General features: G+C 47.3%; 1 protein-coding gene across 5 annotated transcripts in view; it reads right to left on the minus strand.

Annotated features, from left to right (window-relative positions):
* The window catches only part of auts2a (activator of transcription and developmental regulator AUTS2 a), a 309,983-nt gene that overhangs the window by 7,560 nt on the left and 286,048 nt on the right, over positions 1-16,375 (minus strand). For 4 of the 5 annotated variants that reach the window (XM_068721152.1, XM_068721151.1, XM_068721155.1 and 1 more), the window contains 4 exons: positions 4,402-4,966; positions 2,765-3,057; positions 1,344-1,582; positions 338-382 (listed from right to left, as the gene is read on the minus strand). In XM_068721152.1, the coding sequence (XP_068577253.1) occupies positions 338-382; positions 1,344-1,582; positions 2,765-3,057; positions 4,402-4,966 (1,142 nt within the window). The remainder of the gene's footprint in view (positions 1-337; positions 383-1,343; positions 1,583-2,764; positions 3,058-4,401; positions 4,967-16,375) is intronic. The other variant, XM_068721154.1, reaches the window with a different exon arrangement.

Raw genomic sequence — 16,375 nt, forward strand, 5'->3', positions numbered from 1 at the left:
TTTCCAATAAGCCCCCTTTAGTGAGTGATAATGGTGAGCAAGCCACTACTGTTAGCAGGCAAATACAAATAAAAAGTAGTAGCACAATAAATCTTGTGCTCCGAGATCTAAAACTCCAGCAGTCTTTCATTAACCACAACATTTGCTGGGGCCGAAGGGTGACATGGTACAGCTGGGATGCTTACAGTGTCCATCAAGAAGTGGATGAGCGATTGCATAAAAACCATACATCTCTCTCACACACACACACACACACACACACACACACACACACACACACACACACACACACACACACACACACACACACAGAGCTCTGTGCAGTAGGGAAACTTACACTGTGTCTGTAGAAGGGGTCAACTTTTGTTGGGTATTTTTCAAACTGTAGGAGAAATGAAACAGAGCTAAGTACAAAGTTGCAAGGAAAACATGAGAACCTGTAACAGCATTGACCTCTTTCATTCATTTCAGGCCGACACAATATGCATCACTATGTGTATTTTAGGACTAAACAGATTGACATTATGATTCAAGATCTAAAATGTCAACTGAGATTCAAAGTTCTACAGATTTTACAAACAAGGCTGTTTTCATCCTGATCATCTGAAGACCTTTTTGTGGGTTCTGTGCCTCCTTTTAGTGGCGCAGCGAAGGCTCAGGGCGAACATTTCCCCAGTCAAGACTAAACACTGCAGCCATAAAGAGCCTTTTTATGGCCTCATTAGCTGTCAGAGGCCTCGCCATGCTGCCTTTGAGGTATCATCAGAGCCAAGGGAACCCTCTATGGGCCAGACAGTTATGAATGTGTGTGTGTGTTTGTTTGAGTTGTAGGTCCAGCCACCCATTGCCTGTGGTCTCCCCCAACAAGCAGTGGGGCTCTTAATGCAAGACATTTGCCAGTAATGAAAACCCCCAAATGGGACCAAATGATGTCATTAAATTCAGAATGAATTAAGTGTATTGTGCTCTGAAAGCTGGCTCTGAAGTTAACATGCTTCGGGCGAGTTATTGCCAATTTAGAAAATAACGGCGACTCAAGTCTGGAGTCGGAGAGTATGCCAGAGAAAACACTAGAAAGGCTTTCTGGGAAAATAAAGGCATGATTATAGTGTGGACTGACACATGGTCATCTTTGGCAGCCACAGAAAGCCTCAGGCTTGCGTGCCGCTCACACACACATGTTGAACTGTGTAAAATCTTCACTCTCAAAATCACAAGGTAAAAACTCCTCCACACATGCAAAACTTAAAAAAAAAAAAAAGACATGAAAACATTTTGTCTACGGTGATTTGACCCTCTCCACCCCCTCCAACCCAATACAGGTGTGCTCTACTTATCCTCACATTTCTGGCAGGGGTACGCACCATGGGCGGTGCTGGGGTGGGCATGATGGCGTGGGGGAAGGGCGTGAAGGTGTGCTGGTGGGTGTGCTGGTGGGTGTGTTGGTGCTGATGCTGGTGCTGGTGCTGGTGCTGGTGGAACTCTGTGCGCAGGTAGGGTGGAGGGCCCAGCGAGGCGCCACGGTCAGCGTTCTGGGAGGCCAGGAAACGGGTGTTGAGCTCCTGGCGCAGAAGATCTTGCTCTGGAGAAGAGAGGGGAGGATTAGGACTGGGTTTGGTAATGACGTCTAAGCTAGGCTGTAGTGAAAGTTTTGAAAGACAAAAATATAACATCACTTGTTATTTATGTGTCTCGAATTTGTAAATTAAATTACAGTGAAATTACGTTATTCCTAATTTTCACCCCTCAGAGACACATAGGAAGGCCCCGGACTCCAATGTGAGCGCTACGTAGGTCTTAAAAAAGTAAGCCATGTCAAAGTTACAAAAAAAGCAAACCAGGAAATGGCTGTGATTATCAGCATGTCATTTTAAATGTAAGCGAGGCCCGAGATGATTAGAAGTGTCTGACTGCTGGAACTGTCAAATGCTGTGATTTGATACACTGCAGGCCCTCTGAGACAACAACATCTGTTGTTCTAATAACCTCTGGGCAGCCTGTGGAGAAGGAATGGATTTCAAGTAATCGCTGGCTTTTCTTCTAAATTCAACAAAACGTGCATTGAGAGATTACATCTGCTCCAGATGTAACCTTATCCTTCCTATTCCACAGTGACTCACTACAAAATTTTCTCTGCATTCATTTGAAGCTTTATTGGGCTGGGAGTGGGGGTGGAATTTTATCTTCATAAAAATTTCATTAGTATCCTTTGAACAAAATCCAGCGCCCCCCATTCCGTATTGACCAAATAGATTTTTCCGCACATGAACACCGTTCAAGGTGAAAATGGAAGTTCTGGGAACATTGCTAAAGGTGAGCCCCCCTTCTCTTCCCACACTGACCCTGACATTTAGCTCGACGGCACTGCGTGGAAATGTGCACGGGGTCTGTAATCGCTTTTGCAATGTGGCCTGACCTGCTGGTGGATATTACTGGTGTGTAGAGAGTCGATCAATCACAGCATGACAGAAAGAGTGTGAGCTGTCCACACGACTATAAACCGCTGGCATGAGTACATGTGGATTATCTTGGACTCGGTTGCTTGTTTCTTTAAATAATTACAAGGGTAACATGCATCTCAAATGCTGCTGAAATGATTCCTTGTGTACCTCTCATGTGTCTCGACCGTCCAGGCAACCTGATGCAACAACTGGCTAAAATAAGAGTCTGCTTTATGTTGTTTTTAGTCAGCTGAATATGCAATCCTCTGCCACATCACTTGGGGGCGATGTGGGGATGTTTGGAAGCAGCTTGTGTTATTTACCTGAGTAGGCACTCCCAGCAGCAGGATGTCCGGGTACTGGCAGGGTGCTAGACGTAAGTGGTGGTGGTGGAGGCAAGGCCGCTGGAGGAGCGAACATATTGGGGTGATGTGGGTGCGGCGAGGACTGCAAGGCAGGGGGGAAGCTGTGGGGGGTGCTCTGGTTAGCCGCCAAGGGCAGCGGGAAGGTGGAGGCTGCTGCTGCTGCCGCAGGAGGAGGTGGGTGGTGGGGGAGGTGCAAAGAGGGAGCAGGGGGCCCGTGGGGCTTGGTGCCTGGGGTGCTGCTCCTGCTGCTGCTGTAAAGAGAGAGATAAAAAAAGAGAGAAAGATGGAGAAGGGAGCCAGGTTAAGCCAGGCGTGATCAGTCAAAATTAACACTTGTTCCTCCGCATCCCCTCATCTCCATTTGCTCCGACGCTCAATTCCCAGCACAGTGTTTTCACACCTCAACTGTCCCCCATTTACAAACGCCTCCCTGCCTCTCCCTTGTGCTTCACAGAATCCAGGGCAAACATGATCCGCGAAAACACCACACTCACAACACCCTCGGATGCAAATAAACTACCGCTGGCAAGCATAACAGAACGTGCATCTGTCTTTGAACGGCTTCTGTTAAGGCACTTCCTCCAGAGCCAGGTAGGAAACATGTGCATCGGAAATGGGATGAGAGAGTGAGAGGGCGTGTATGCATGTGTAAGCAAACAGTCTTTTGTAGTGTGTGTGGGTTTTCCCCGGGGGCAGTCACAGAGCCTGCGTCTCCACAGCTCCGCGCGCCAAGCCTAAAAGCTCCTTTGCAGCGCCCGTTCTCCGCTGTGGGCCCCGGCCGTGATTATTCACAGCGGGTGCCAGGCCCTGTTGGCGCACTGGCAGACTGGCAGGGCTGGCACAGGGAGAGGGAGGCAAAGCCAAGTCCTGAGAGCCTGCGAGGCAGAGCTGTTGTTGGGACTGAGTGGATTCTGAAGGAGCTATCCTGGAGTCTTAAATTAATGGAGAGAGCTTCATAGGGCTCAGTGCCTCTCAACAGACGGACAACAGACTAGCTCTGCTGATGTTTTTTTTAATAACATGAATAATAACAGTGATCATGCTGTATTTTGAACATACAAAGTGGAATAACGCTGAGGATACTTTAAAACTTCCAACAATCTGAAGTATTAAATATTTTTCCATGATGAATATCACCACTCTGAGCCCATTTCCCTCCTGCTCTCAAGCACAACAATAAAATTCAAGGTTGAACTAAGCTATTGCACATGCAGCCAGTGTAATTGGGGGGGTTTTGGGTCTGGAATCTATACAGAGCCCCAGTGACAATGTGGGTGGCTAATAAATCGCAGGCACTCAGGGTGCAGTATGGCCCTTTTATTCCGTTGTTAATAATCAGTGCTACTGTTTGGCTCAGGAAACTTCAAGCTCTCCCTGATAGCAATTTACATACTGATCGGGCATCATGCGTACTTCCAGCTCAAGAGATATTCTAGTATTTTCAAGTGTGTGTGAATATGGAGGTTTTGCCTGCACTGTGCTGTACACAATTTTCTGCATCAGAGCGCATTAGGGCATGAGGACATGAGAGACGTGAGTGTTTTTTATAACAAAGTGATGCGCCGATGTGTGAGGCTGTCTGTTATTAGCCTTACCTGTGACCGTTGAGGCTGTGGCCGTTGTAGGCAGAAAGGGGCCGGGGGTGGCAGCGTGATGGGGGCCGGTGTGGCCCGGCCTGGCTGGGGTGCTGCTGGTGAGGGTGATGGGTGGGGACGGCAGGCGATGGCGGTTGTGGGTGAAGGCTGGGCGTCGGCGGAGGCCGGGGGTGGGACAGCAGTTCGAGCTGATGCTGTGGCCGGGGAGGGGGGGGCGGCGAGGGCTCTTGGCCCTGAGCGAGAGGCAGGGCTGCGGGCGTCCGAGGCCTGGGGAGAGCCTCTGAGCGTGGGGGCAGGTTTGTGGAGGCCGGAACCTGGGTGGGGCCGTTTGTCTGGGTCCGTTTAGGGGACAGGGGCCGGGGGACGGATGGCTGGGGAAGGGTTAGGGGGACGGCTTGGGGGGGCAGAGGCTGACTGGGGGTGCTAGATGCAGGGGGTTGGGGGTCCCGGCAGTTCTCCTGGCTCCTCTCCTGACTGCGCTCTAGGCCTGACACCTGGAGGAGGCCTGGCCCGTAAGGCTCCTGGTTGCCATTGGTGGAGAGCACATGGATGCCAAAATCTGGAACTGTATAAAACAGAAAGAGAAAATACATCTTTAGTTTCAAAGCTGGTTGTCCATTCCAACATATCATTTTACTGGATTAGAAGCTGCTAACACCCAATCAAGATCGTGGCTTTCAGTGAACATACACCAAGCAGAGATGCTCAGCTCTGTGAGCATGACTTCCTTTCATGCAGAAACACTGCATTCATTTCTAGCTCTCACAAAGGGTGTGTGTGTGTGTGTGTGTGTGTGTGTGTGTGTGTGTGTGTGTGTGTGCTACAGGCCTTTTGTAGACTCTGGTCGTTCTAACCATCATCTCCACTGCCATGCTTAGTGTGTGTGTGCTTTGAGCTGACAAACTGACACACATCTTTTGCTACTCCTCCTACCGACACACCCTTCTGGGGTTTGCAGCTGTGCCAGCATAAGCACCAATTCCTGAGCCCTTTCATGCAGCCTTTAACACCGTCCCTGGGGACAAACTACACAGCTGAAATGTGTTTTTCTTGTTCAGGCTGAATCAGTTTGTATCGTACACAAAACAACGTCACCTTCATTTCAAGGTTCTAGCTTTTTTTCCTCTTCTCTTTTTTCCCCCCTGGATGAAAGAACTTCCATTTGCCAGACAAATTAAATGTATTCTGGTCCGATTTCTTTATGAGGCATTTCAGCATGTACCTCCCACTGACTGGCGCAGCTGGGATCTATAGTGTACAGAAACTAACTGTGGCTGACTCGTTCAAACTACACACAGGTTTGCATGGACATTTGCATAGTAGCAGATACTTCAAAACTACTTTCTTCTCTTTCAGTTCTCCCAAGGTCAAGAAGTTATCCAAATAAAAACTACACTAATTCTTAAATAACAATTATCTGTTGTTTTTCCTTTACCAAATGCAAACAGGCTTCAGAGTGATGACTGCTATATTATATTGCATATTAAATATTAAAGAACGCTGCACGCATTCATTTGTTTTACCACGTAGCATGAAGGATGGGTGTGCATTTAGCTTTCTGTCTGACAAGGTGAGGATTCATTTTATGGACTTTCAGTAATTGCCAAAAACAGCAATTATCTGCCATTAGAAGCCCTGTTGGGCTCCATTAAGAACAAAGTGTGAATTAATACGGAGAATGAATAATAACAGCTGTATAATGTTGAAGTCACACAGAACAATAGCTAATAAGCTCCGTCCAGGGTGTTTCTCAGCAGGGACCTTCTCCTACAGAACAAAGTGCTCAGAGATCAGCAGTCAGCTTGGCTGCTCCAGAGGAAAAGAGGCTCATGGGGGATGACAGTGCATACATAAACTGTAATTAACTCTCCCAAAGCCTCAGGGGGGGTTTAGGGGCAGGAGCGAGGCCCCCTCCCCCTTCCCTCAGGGAAGCCAGCTAAATCCTTTACCTGCCAAAGAGGTGTAGATGGGACCCAGTTCTCCGGGGCTGCACTCAAGAGCTGCAGCCTGTCACAGCGGGCTTCCATCTCCCTGACACACTATACCCTCCAGACCAACCCCACCGGGAGCAGGCTGAGCTAACAGAGCCCTGCCAGAACCTTCTCCATTAGCATTACAATGCAAAGCGAGGTATTAGCAATCCCCTGGTGCATGTGATATCGTAGTTTAGGGTCAAAGGAGGTAATTCCTGGTGCAAAATCGCAATCAATATCTACAATAACAGCTATTGAGTCCTGCTCTGTGTGGGAGTGCTTACAGGGACATCTGCCAGCCTGTCAGGAGACAAAAGACACACTCTGCCAGGTTGAAGTGTTTTTGTAATAGGCTCTGTTAGTCGACAAGCACAAATAAGAGAAGTCCCCTCATAATGCAGAGAGGTGTCAGTTTTCAAAGCTGACACCTCCTTACGGAGAAACCATCTCTCTTCTTTGGCAGTCCGCACACAAAACACATCCCTGAACAGGAAAGCCCAGCAGCCCTAGATCCATCCCCCTCACCCATGTCAATCTTCTCCACTTACAAATGCTATTACCGGTCAAGAGAGACTGCTGCTCGTAAACAACGTCACCGCAGCAGACGGGGAGAGGAGAAATTCCCACTTCTCTGGTCTCCCGCTGCACCTCTCAGTCCCCGAGGTCCACGGCTTGTTTTGAGAATGTGCTAACACGTTAAAAAAAAGGGGCGTCTATTCTGGTCCTAATGAAGACTCCAGGGCCGGGCGGAGCCGTGGAAGGAGAGAAGAAGAGTGTATGTGCCAGCTTCCCTCCCGTGAGGGTTCATTTGTCAGTCTTCTTCATCCCTGGAAACAAATAAGCGCAATTCCCGCTTGGGTTACTCAAAATGCAGAGCCCTGCTGTTTCTCAACGTTTCAGTAGTCTTGCGACTTCTAACTAGCGCGCGTTTCGCGGTGGAGCATTGCAGCGGAGAATGAGGCTCTCCCCGGTTGGTCGGGGAGGTAAAAGCTAGAAGCCGGATTTAAGAGGTGAAGGGGGTACAGGAGGGCTTTGTGAGGGTCAGCTGTGTGTGTGTGAGTGTGTGTGAGTGCACAGGAAAGCCATTCATTAAGGATGGATGTCAGGGGACCCAGCGAGGGGCTTAGGGGGATAACTCATTATCCCGGGCTGAGCCATCTCCTTCTGTTCACACACACAAACAGCACCGCTCCTGATTTGTATCTCCCTATGTGGTTAAAGCTACACTGCAGCATGTAATCATCAGATTGGCTACAACTCTGATCTGGTATAATGTGATAACATGAAAATACCAGTACCAATAACACAGTATGAGAACTGTGGATGACAAAATGTCAGCAAAAACTGCGACAAGTTCACTGTATGCAGGCTGTGCTCTGTTTTTCATCTCACCTTTGTTGTTACTGTCCTGCAGTGGACCACAGCTCATTAGCGCCATGCAGCTGTATTTACTGTTTGCATTTTTTAATGTGCTGCTAATCTCACGTTGAGCCTGCAGGGTTAATAGGCCTGTGTATTGGTTGGTTAATGGTCCTTCATCAGCAAGGTATCTGAATTGGTACAACCATGCTCGAGACAAATGGCTCAAATCTTTGCTCTGCCTTAAGATCCACAGAGGGAGTGAGAGGAGGCCTGGCAACGTGAGACGCAGAACATTAGGAAGTTTAATATGCTGTTAGGTCATTACTGCAGAACATAAGGGGATTCATTTAGCATATTATATTTCATTGTCTTCCCTGGATACAACCTGGCCCCATATTAATGATTAACAAACAAGCGCCAACAACATCATCTTTTAAAAAGCGTGACTAGCAGGCCGGCACCTGCCCTTTTAAAAAATACATTAGCGTCCAACTCGTGCCAAAACCACTTTGCTAATCTCTCTCTCTCATGTGTGTGGGTGGATATGCCTCCACCCAGGCCTGGAGACATCCTGACAAATTGATGGCTGTTGAGACCTCTGCGACATCCCAAGCCTCCGCTCCTTGCCGTCACCCCTTCCATCTTATCTTCCTCAAAATAGCAGCTCGACGGCTTTCTAAACCCTCACACTCATTTAAGGGATTTCATCCGTGCAGGGGTCGCATAGCTTCAATCACACAAAACCAACAACCTAACACATAGCAGGAGCTGCGAGACTGACAGCTGAGCTGAGGCCGCTGTGTGCGAGTCAGAGTTGTGCGCTGAACAGAGGCCAAATGCAGAGAGGGCTGAGCCCTGAGACGCACTGATGCTAGAGCAGGGGTGCCCACACTTGTGTGTGTGTGTGTGTGTGTGTGTGTGTGTGTGTGTGTGTGTGTGTGTGTGTGTATATATATATATATATATATATACACACACACACACACACACACACATGCACATTTCGTCATGTTTGGGTACTTTTCCTCTGTGAGTAAGTTCCAAAACTGTCCATGAGCCCTGGACTTCAGTTGAATGTCAGCCTGTAGTGTCAAAATCTCATCCTCCAAGTTGCGCACATGGCTTCCCTTGCGTCTCCAGCTCGACGCGAGGTTTTGGAATTTCCCCAAATCACGGCGCTGCAGCTTTAGCTTCTGTAGTAGAAATAAATTGGGAGGCTAACTAATTAGCTCACCGGAGTTTTGCGGTTGACCGCGCATACGTGGTGACCCGTCAGTTAGAAAAGACGTGATCTCAGACTGGCTGCCATGTACGTCAATCAAGTGGCAAATGCCATGAGGACATCTATTTTTTTTTTAATGGCATGTGATCTGAGCGTCGATCGCGATCGACGTATTGGGCACCCCTGTGCTAGAGCCTCCGAAGAGAGGCCGCAGTCTGGCCAAATTACCAGAAAACAGCACTAATCAAAGCCAGATCAGCTGAGAAGCATGAGATGGAAGTAGCAGCTCTGTCTCAGTTCCTCATTTTCTAATGAGGAACACTGCTGGGTGGGAGGAGTTTTCAGATCCTTTACTGGATAAAGAAACTAGGAACCAAAATCAAAATGTGCTTAGGTACTTGAATGAATGTACTTTGAGATTTTTCAGGGGGTTACAGCAGTACACAAATACTTCAGTCAAAATGATGGTTTGCCTTGAGGCCAATGTAAGGTTTGGTATGTACCAACACATCAGTGCCTGTGACCTTAGTGTTATTGAACTAAATAGACAACTGTAACAGATAATGCCCAGAACAAGTCATTTTCATTTGCTGACGTCTCTATTTACAACAACTAGACGGCCATAAAGACGGACAGATTTGCTGTGCTGGAGGCAGCAACAGCTGTGCAGTTGATGAGAGCATCCAGGAAACAGGTGCTAACAGGGAGGGAGGAGCAGGTCTGGAGGGAGGGCAGCCTGCTCTGCATCATGGCCTCAGGGGCACGCACCTATGATGCAATGGCAGGTAACCTGTGGGTGCTGACTGCAGGCCATGCTGCAACACTAGCTGTTACTACTATCATCTGGTGGGGAGGGAGACGGTCACATGGGGTGAGCAACAAGACGTAGTGTGTTGTGAGGCTGTGCTTATTCTCAGCGATGCTGTTTTGAAATGCTAAACATCAGCATGCTAACATGCTGATGTTTAGCAGGTGTACTATTCATGTTCACCATATTATTTAGCTTCTTATTACGCTAACATTTATTAATTAGCACTAAACACAAAGTACAGCTGAGGCTGATGGGAATGTCATTATTTGTGCAGGTATTTGATCACACACAATTCACAGTAGTGCATGAATTAAAAATGTGAGCAGATGAGGGTGCTAGATGAAAAGCCAAGGGTAAGGTTATTCTCTGGGGAACATGAACACCTGGACCAAATTGATTAACAATCCATCTAAAAGACATTTTACTAAAAAACACAAATGTCAACCTCATGGTGGTGCTAGAAGAAAAAACGAATTAATTAGGATGCTTCAAATAGGTACCATGAATGTGTGTACCAAATTCCATGGTAACCCATCCTACAGTTTTTAAGATATTTCTATCTAGAACAAAGTGACGGACCGACTGACCAACATGTTTTATATTGTAGCTAAAAAACAGAGGTGAGGAATATAAACACAGGACTATGTATATCGTGTTGGATGTATGGGTGGGGGATTTTACTAAATAATCTACTTTGACTCGCAATCAAAAAAGCTGTACCTTTGCATTTAGCTTGGTGTGAATGGGGAAGAGAATGTAGCATGTAGGCACTGTAAAAAAAAAAAGTCTTTCTAAGGAGAAGCGCTGACAACTCCAAAACCCAGAGCTGTCTGTCACAACTGATAGAGACCTTCCAAGTTGCACTTATTCACTGTCGCCCCTGTAACTCTTTTTCTCCATCTCCATCTGGTATGCTCTATCCCGCTCCCTGTTGTGCAGCAGTAAGCAGAATCATGCCCAAACCTCTCACGGATCACATCGATCTTCCAGCGGCAACAGTTTTACCACACTCAAGCCGACAATGCATTTGCAGAAAAATGCACCAAGACGCTGATGAATCACAACAAACTGATTAATTTGGTCCAGAGATATTCTTTTTAAAACTGTGTGGGCCGGTGAAGCTGGATTCGCAGCAGGTAACAATGGTGAGGTTGTTGGGAAGAGGAGAAGTCTTTCCTCCGCTCACATCGCCACCCTGCTTCTCCTCAGAAAACAGAAAAATAAACACAGGGAGACAGACTGTTTGCTCAAGTTGAATCAATTAAAGTGCACACTGTGCGCTGAACAAGGATTTGTAGCCCTCATTGAAAATTCCATCTTGCATTGGTATGTCTCAGTAAACATTAATTACAATCAGGAGCTCCCTCTGTGCTGGGCTTTCAGAAGCTGGTGGAATAAAATCTCCCTCAAAAATATTCACTGTCCTCAGTTATGCAGAATGTTTTTAAAGAGAATTTGCCTCGGGGCTTAGTCTGGAAACCATTTAGTCCCCGACAAAAAAAAGAAGATGGAAAACACCGCAAACTCGACCCTCTTCTATCTCCATATTTTTTCTGACAACAAAATTAGAGTTGTAATTGAGCAGCAAGTGTCTGACCTCAGGAGTGGTTTAGACAGCATATGTTCCCCAAAGAGCTCCTCGGTGAGGGACCAGGCTGTTTATTTGTTCTCAATGGAGCCTGCAGTTGCCTTAATAATGGCAGACATCTTTAACAGATCTTCCGCCCACACGGAAGAGAACAATAAACAGCAGGCCGCTTGCTCACACGCGCTCATAAAAGAACCAGTGAGCCAATATACAACACACTGTCCTTCCTTTTTTCTGGACATGTGTTTGTGTCTTTACAGCAACTTGCCAGATTATTAGGTACAACTACACACTGTAAAGCAGTCCAATACAACAGCCCTCTTAAGGAAAACTACCCGTGCTTAAACCTGCAGTGCCCACACACTCAGTAGTCTGTCTTTCTCCAGCGTTTCTCTTCCTTCTCTGGGAAGGCAGTGGTACACCCTGGAGTTCACATTAGTGGATGACATCTGATCTCAACTCCCACATCTGTGGGATTGGAAGGTGCTTTGAGATCCCAGATGTTCTAATATTCTTCCCCGGTGCCCAAAGTGGAGACAGTCCGTCTGCAGAAGCTTTACATGACTGTCAGTTTGGAGTCTTGCTGAGGAAATGGTTGATTCCTATTTTGCCTGCCTTGCTAAAAGCTACATGCAAGCATTACAAATGTAATGTTTATGAGTGGAAGAGCTGAGACATGCACTTTGGTCTGATATCAGGTCACAGAGAAGTTAAAACCTTGTGTCAGTAACCTCAGCCGGGGAAGCTTTCTCCCTGATCTCATAGCCAAAGCCTCCAGAGAATCTCCAGTCTATTAGCTCCTTATCCCTCCTTTCTTCAGGCCTGAAGACTTTAACAGCATTAGCTGCTCTAAGAGCAGTAACACCACACTTTGTGATACCCTCCCGTGTCTCCCGAGTGTCAGAGCACCTCACAGCAACGAGTTCACAGCTCACAGGCATGCGTGTTGGACATGCCCCAGATGGGAGCTCAGGGCGCTGGGGCCTGACAATGATGGACGCTCCCTTGCTGGCCCTCCCTGCCTCTCCGTCATGTCAGCAGCTCTCTAAAGCTAGAGCCCAGAGGGGTGTTGGGTTACACAGTCTGGACATCCTGCCGTGTGGAGGGTCTTGGACTGGAGCTGTTTTATTAGTGCTAGACTCCCAGGGGTGGTCGGGGAAGGGGAGTGGGAAGCCAAACAGAAATAAAGATGGGGTTGGGGGTTAGGTGAGCGGGCCAACTATTCTGGCTGCGAGAGCGTGACATGTGTAGTCTTTCGGTGAGAACACCACAGCGTGCCGATATACCCTCACAGTAACACAAACCGCTGCTTTAACAAGCGGTGATTGAGCAAAAGGCCAAAAGCAGGCGGGAGGCGGGAGAGCTGTTAAGCCGCCCATTTTAACATCTATATTTCATGCCTGTCTCATTTGGTTTATGAATTTTGTATTACAAGCTGGAAAGTCAAAGCAAGTGCGTACGTAAATATAAATAGTGTGTGTATATGCTGTGATGTCATGGTGTGCGCGGTTAACTGAGACATAAACCCCTGACTCTTCTCCTGAGATGTGACGGTGATCCTCTGTGAAATGGTAGCAATCGTGGGGTAATTGGGCTTAGTAAGCCACTGAATGTTCTGAGCTCTTCTGACAGATGCAACGCCATAGAGGAGCGGCTGCCAGACCGCTGGGAACAAGCACTCACACATGTTGACAGTACAGCACAGAGCGCTACCTACCTTCGCTAGTATCCATCCGTGCTCCATTCATACTCTGTCAGGTAGAGCCAGTGTGCACTGTCTCCTCTCTCTCGTCATAATGAAGCCATTTACTAACGGGGAGCTGCAGCGACAACGCTTTTCCACCCACGGAGGCTCTGATTACAGCTGCTCCTGTAATGGCTCTAAACTGGTTCGCTCTCACCCCACCAGCATGTGGAAAATCTGCTTCCTGACGCCTAGACACATGAACACCTTCCCCCTAACCCCCCCCCCAAAAAAAACCCAAAACAAAACACCATCACCATCTTCTACGTGCACATGAGGATGTATCGGTGGGATCAGTGGCAGCAGGGTGTCCCGTTTCCAGCTCGCCTTTGGAGAACAAATCTTTATATATCCCTGAGGGTGTGAGGTCAGGCTGGAGAGAATGTAACGAGAGAAGAGCTGGGTCAGGGCCTCGATGACGGGCATGCTGGCACAGGTGAACCGCCAGAAGGGGTGGGCGGAAAGCCGGCCAAGGGGCCAGACTTCTCCTGCCAGGGGCCTGTGCAGGGCAGCCCTCAGGGGGACACTCGCTGCCCGTGGCTGACAGATCCTTTGCGGGTTTGGCTGTCATGCCCAGGCTCACTGAGGCTTTGAAATAACAGCAGCGTGTAACGAGGATCCTTCCAGTGCACAGCAATTGGTCAGCGCACACCATCACAGTGCTGTAAAACTACACCGAGAGACAAAGGCAGCTGTGGAGCAAGCCAGGCCATCTGACCTCAACCATGTCACATGTATATAAGCCATGGGGGCTTCTCACAGGGCCCGATGTCTCTACTAGTGACGAGTGAGAAATGGTAGGTGTTCCTTCTTTGTGTGCATGCTGTTCCCCAGAGAGACTCACAGAAGTGTCATGGATGACCGGAGAAGCGAGAAGCTTGCTGACATGTGTACGGCACTGTGGGCCTCTCAGCAGCCGCTGCACTCTGTCAGCCCTTTGACCGGTCAACACGCATTTAACCAGAACCATGGATCATATACACAGAGCGTGTGCCTCTTCAGTGATTGTTCTCCCTCTCTAAATCATACTGACACATCCAAATCATTTCTGACGAACAATCCCTCAACATAAAACAATTACATCAATTGTTTACAGCCATGTTTCTTAGCCTGCAGTCTTCGTTTTTACTGCCTTCATAGGCACCTTGCAATATTTCTTGGCTTGTCACTGTCATTATACGTCGAGCAGTGGAGTGGCATGAAACCGGCAGCAACGGAGGCCCACTCATAAAAACATTGCAGTGATCCAAAACTCACCAGGGTACCGTTAGGAGGTAGTATTTGCTACATGAATTAAACAGTGTGGAGAGTGCACACATCTAAAAACGTACTGGTGCTAGTTCAAAAATGCTGAGGCATTGTGACATGACAATGATCTCTGATCTAAAGGTTGCTTTGTTACATTTTATTTCTTGCAAAGTGCAGACTTGCGCAAAGAACAGCAAAACAACTATTCTTTGACGTTATTTATGAACTTAAATGCCTCATCCCTATTTTACGTGCAAACATTTACAGCTGAAAGGCATTGCGGACCACAACTCAAAAGCATAAACTGCCATTGACTCCCATTTGTCAATAAAAACGCTGAGCACGCACCTTTGCCATTGCAAAGCTCAGCTGCTGATATGCATTACTGCTCAGGGCTGGAGAATAGAACTGTGTCTTATTTGTGTGTTGAACTGCACCAAGGTGACGAGTCAATCTCTGGCTATCCTTCAAGAAAACAGGGTGCTTTGAAATAAGGCGACGGGTTAAATGATTTGACTTGAGGTTGGTATGTGATGGGCATTCTAAGATGTGCTGTTATGAGCTTCACATCCTGCAGTACCACATGCACCCGCCCACCAAAGGCAATGTGATAAGTACAATGTGCAGGCACCTTTTCACAGTGTCTGAGGAATGTTGAATAAACTAGGGCTGCAACAACGAATCGATAAAATTAAATTATTAAAAGAGTTGGCAACGAATTTCATTATCGATTTGTTGTGTCGCGCGATTATTACGCCACTCAATAAGTCGCGGAGATGTTTGGGTATAAAAAAAAAAAAGTTGAGTTGAGCGCAGAGCAGAGCGGAGGTAGAGGAAAGACCATCGGAGAGACCCGTAACGTTGTTCTGAAACACATGGTAGAGGCAGAGAAATCAGTACGACCTAAGTCATCCAAGGTGTGGGAGCATTTCTCACTGAATAAATCGAAAAAGTGTGTTAATTGCAAGATATGCAAAAGCGACATGGCATGACACGGGAGCACCACGGTGATGATTCAGCATCTAAAGCGTAAACATGTTGGAGTCCTTGATGAGGAGGAAGGGAGTTCAACAGCAGGATACGTCACTACAGAATCCTACTGTTGTTCCGTTTTGAAGTGAGGAACGTAACGTCCCTCCAGTAGCTCTTCTGGTGCTGCTGTTTACTCGTTATCCTGCTTGACAAGCATGACAAGTTAGCGTTAGCTCGTTAATAACAGTAGTAAAGCAGGGGTGGAATAGTTTGCAAGACTAAAGACACGTTTTTATTCACTCGCCTTTTCCCCGCCGATTCATCGATTAATCAAAAAAAAAATCTATAGATTAATCGATTATTAAAATAATCGTTAGTTGCAGCCCAAGAATAAACTAATGTGTCAAATCACTAACCCAGAGCAAAAATCAGTCAGAAAACAACAACCAGCATGTCGACATACTGGAAGTATTTCAAATCATGCTGGCTGGCACTGCCACATGTGTTTCCTGTCAGTCACTGTGGCAGCTCAGAGGAACAATAGAGAATTGCCTGTTGGGCCAACAAAACTTCAAACACAGACATGCTTCAATCTCAATTACAGCCACATGCTCATAAAAACCCAAACCCACTCATAAACACCTCGTTGCACTCTTTTTCTCTCTCACTCTCTTAAACACACACACACACACACACACACACACACACACACACACACACACACACACACACACACACACACACACAAACTCTACCAGTCAACAGGTCCAATGCCACTCTGGTTGAGGTGCATGCACTGTAGCTCTACTGTATGTCCGCTGCCTAGATCGGTTCAGTGTTGGCCTGTCCTCCATGAAGCCCTGTCAGCTAAGCGGACTGTACCAAACCAGCCAACAGGTGGGGACTGTTACAGTTTTTCTTGATTGCTTTGACCTGCTTAAAGAAACTGGGATCCACTCGGTTTTCATCGTCACTGTCTCAGCAGAGCACAAGACACCTCTTGCAAATGTGTTAACCCTTTCTCATTGGATTGACACATTTTCCCCACCCTTTT

Source organism: Cebidichthys violaceus, unplaced genomic scaffold (genome assembly GCF_023349555.1).
Source record: "Cebidichthys violaceus isolate CVI_PGR_0920_01 unplaced genomic scaffold, fCebVio1.0.p SCAF_27, whole genome shotgun sequence".
NCBI classification, from domain to species: domain Eukaryota; kingdom Metazoa; phylum Chordata; class Actinopteri; order Perciformes; family Stichaeidae; genus Cebidichthys; species Cebidichthys violaceus.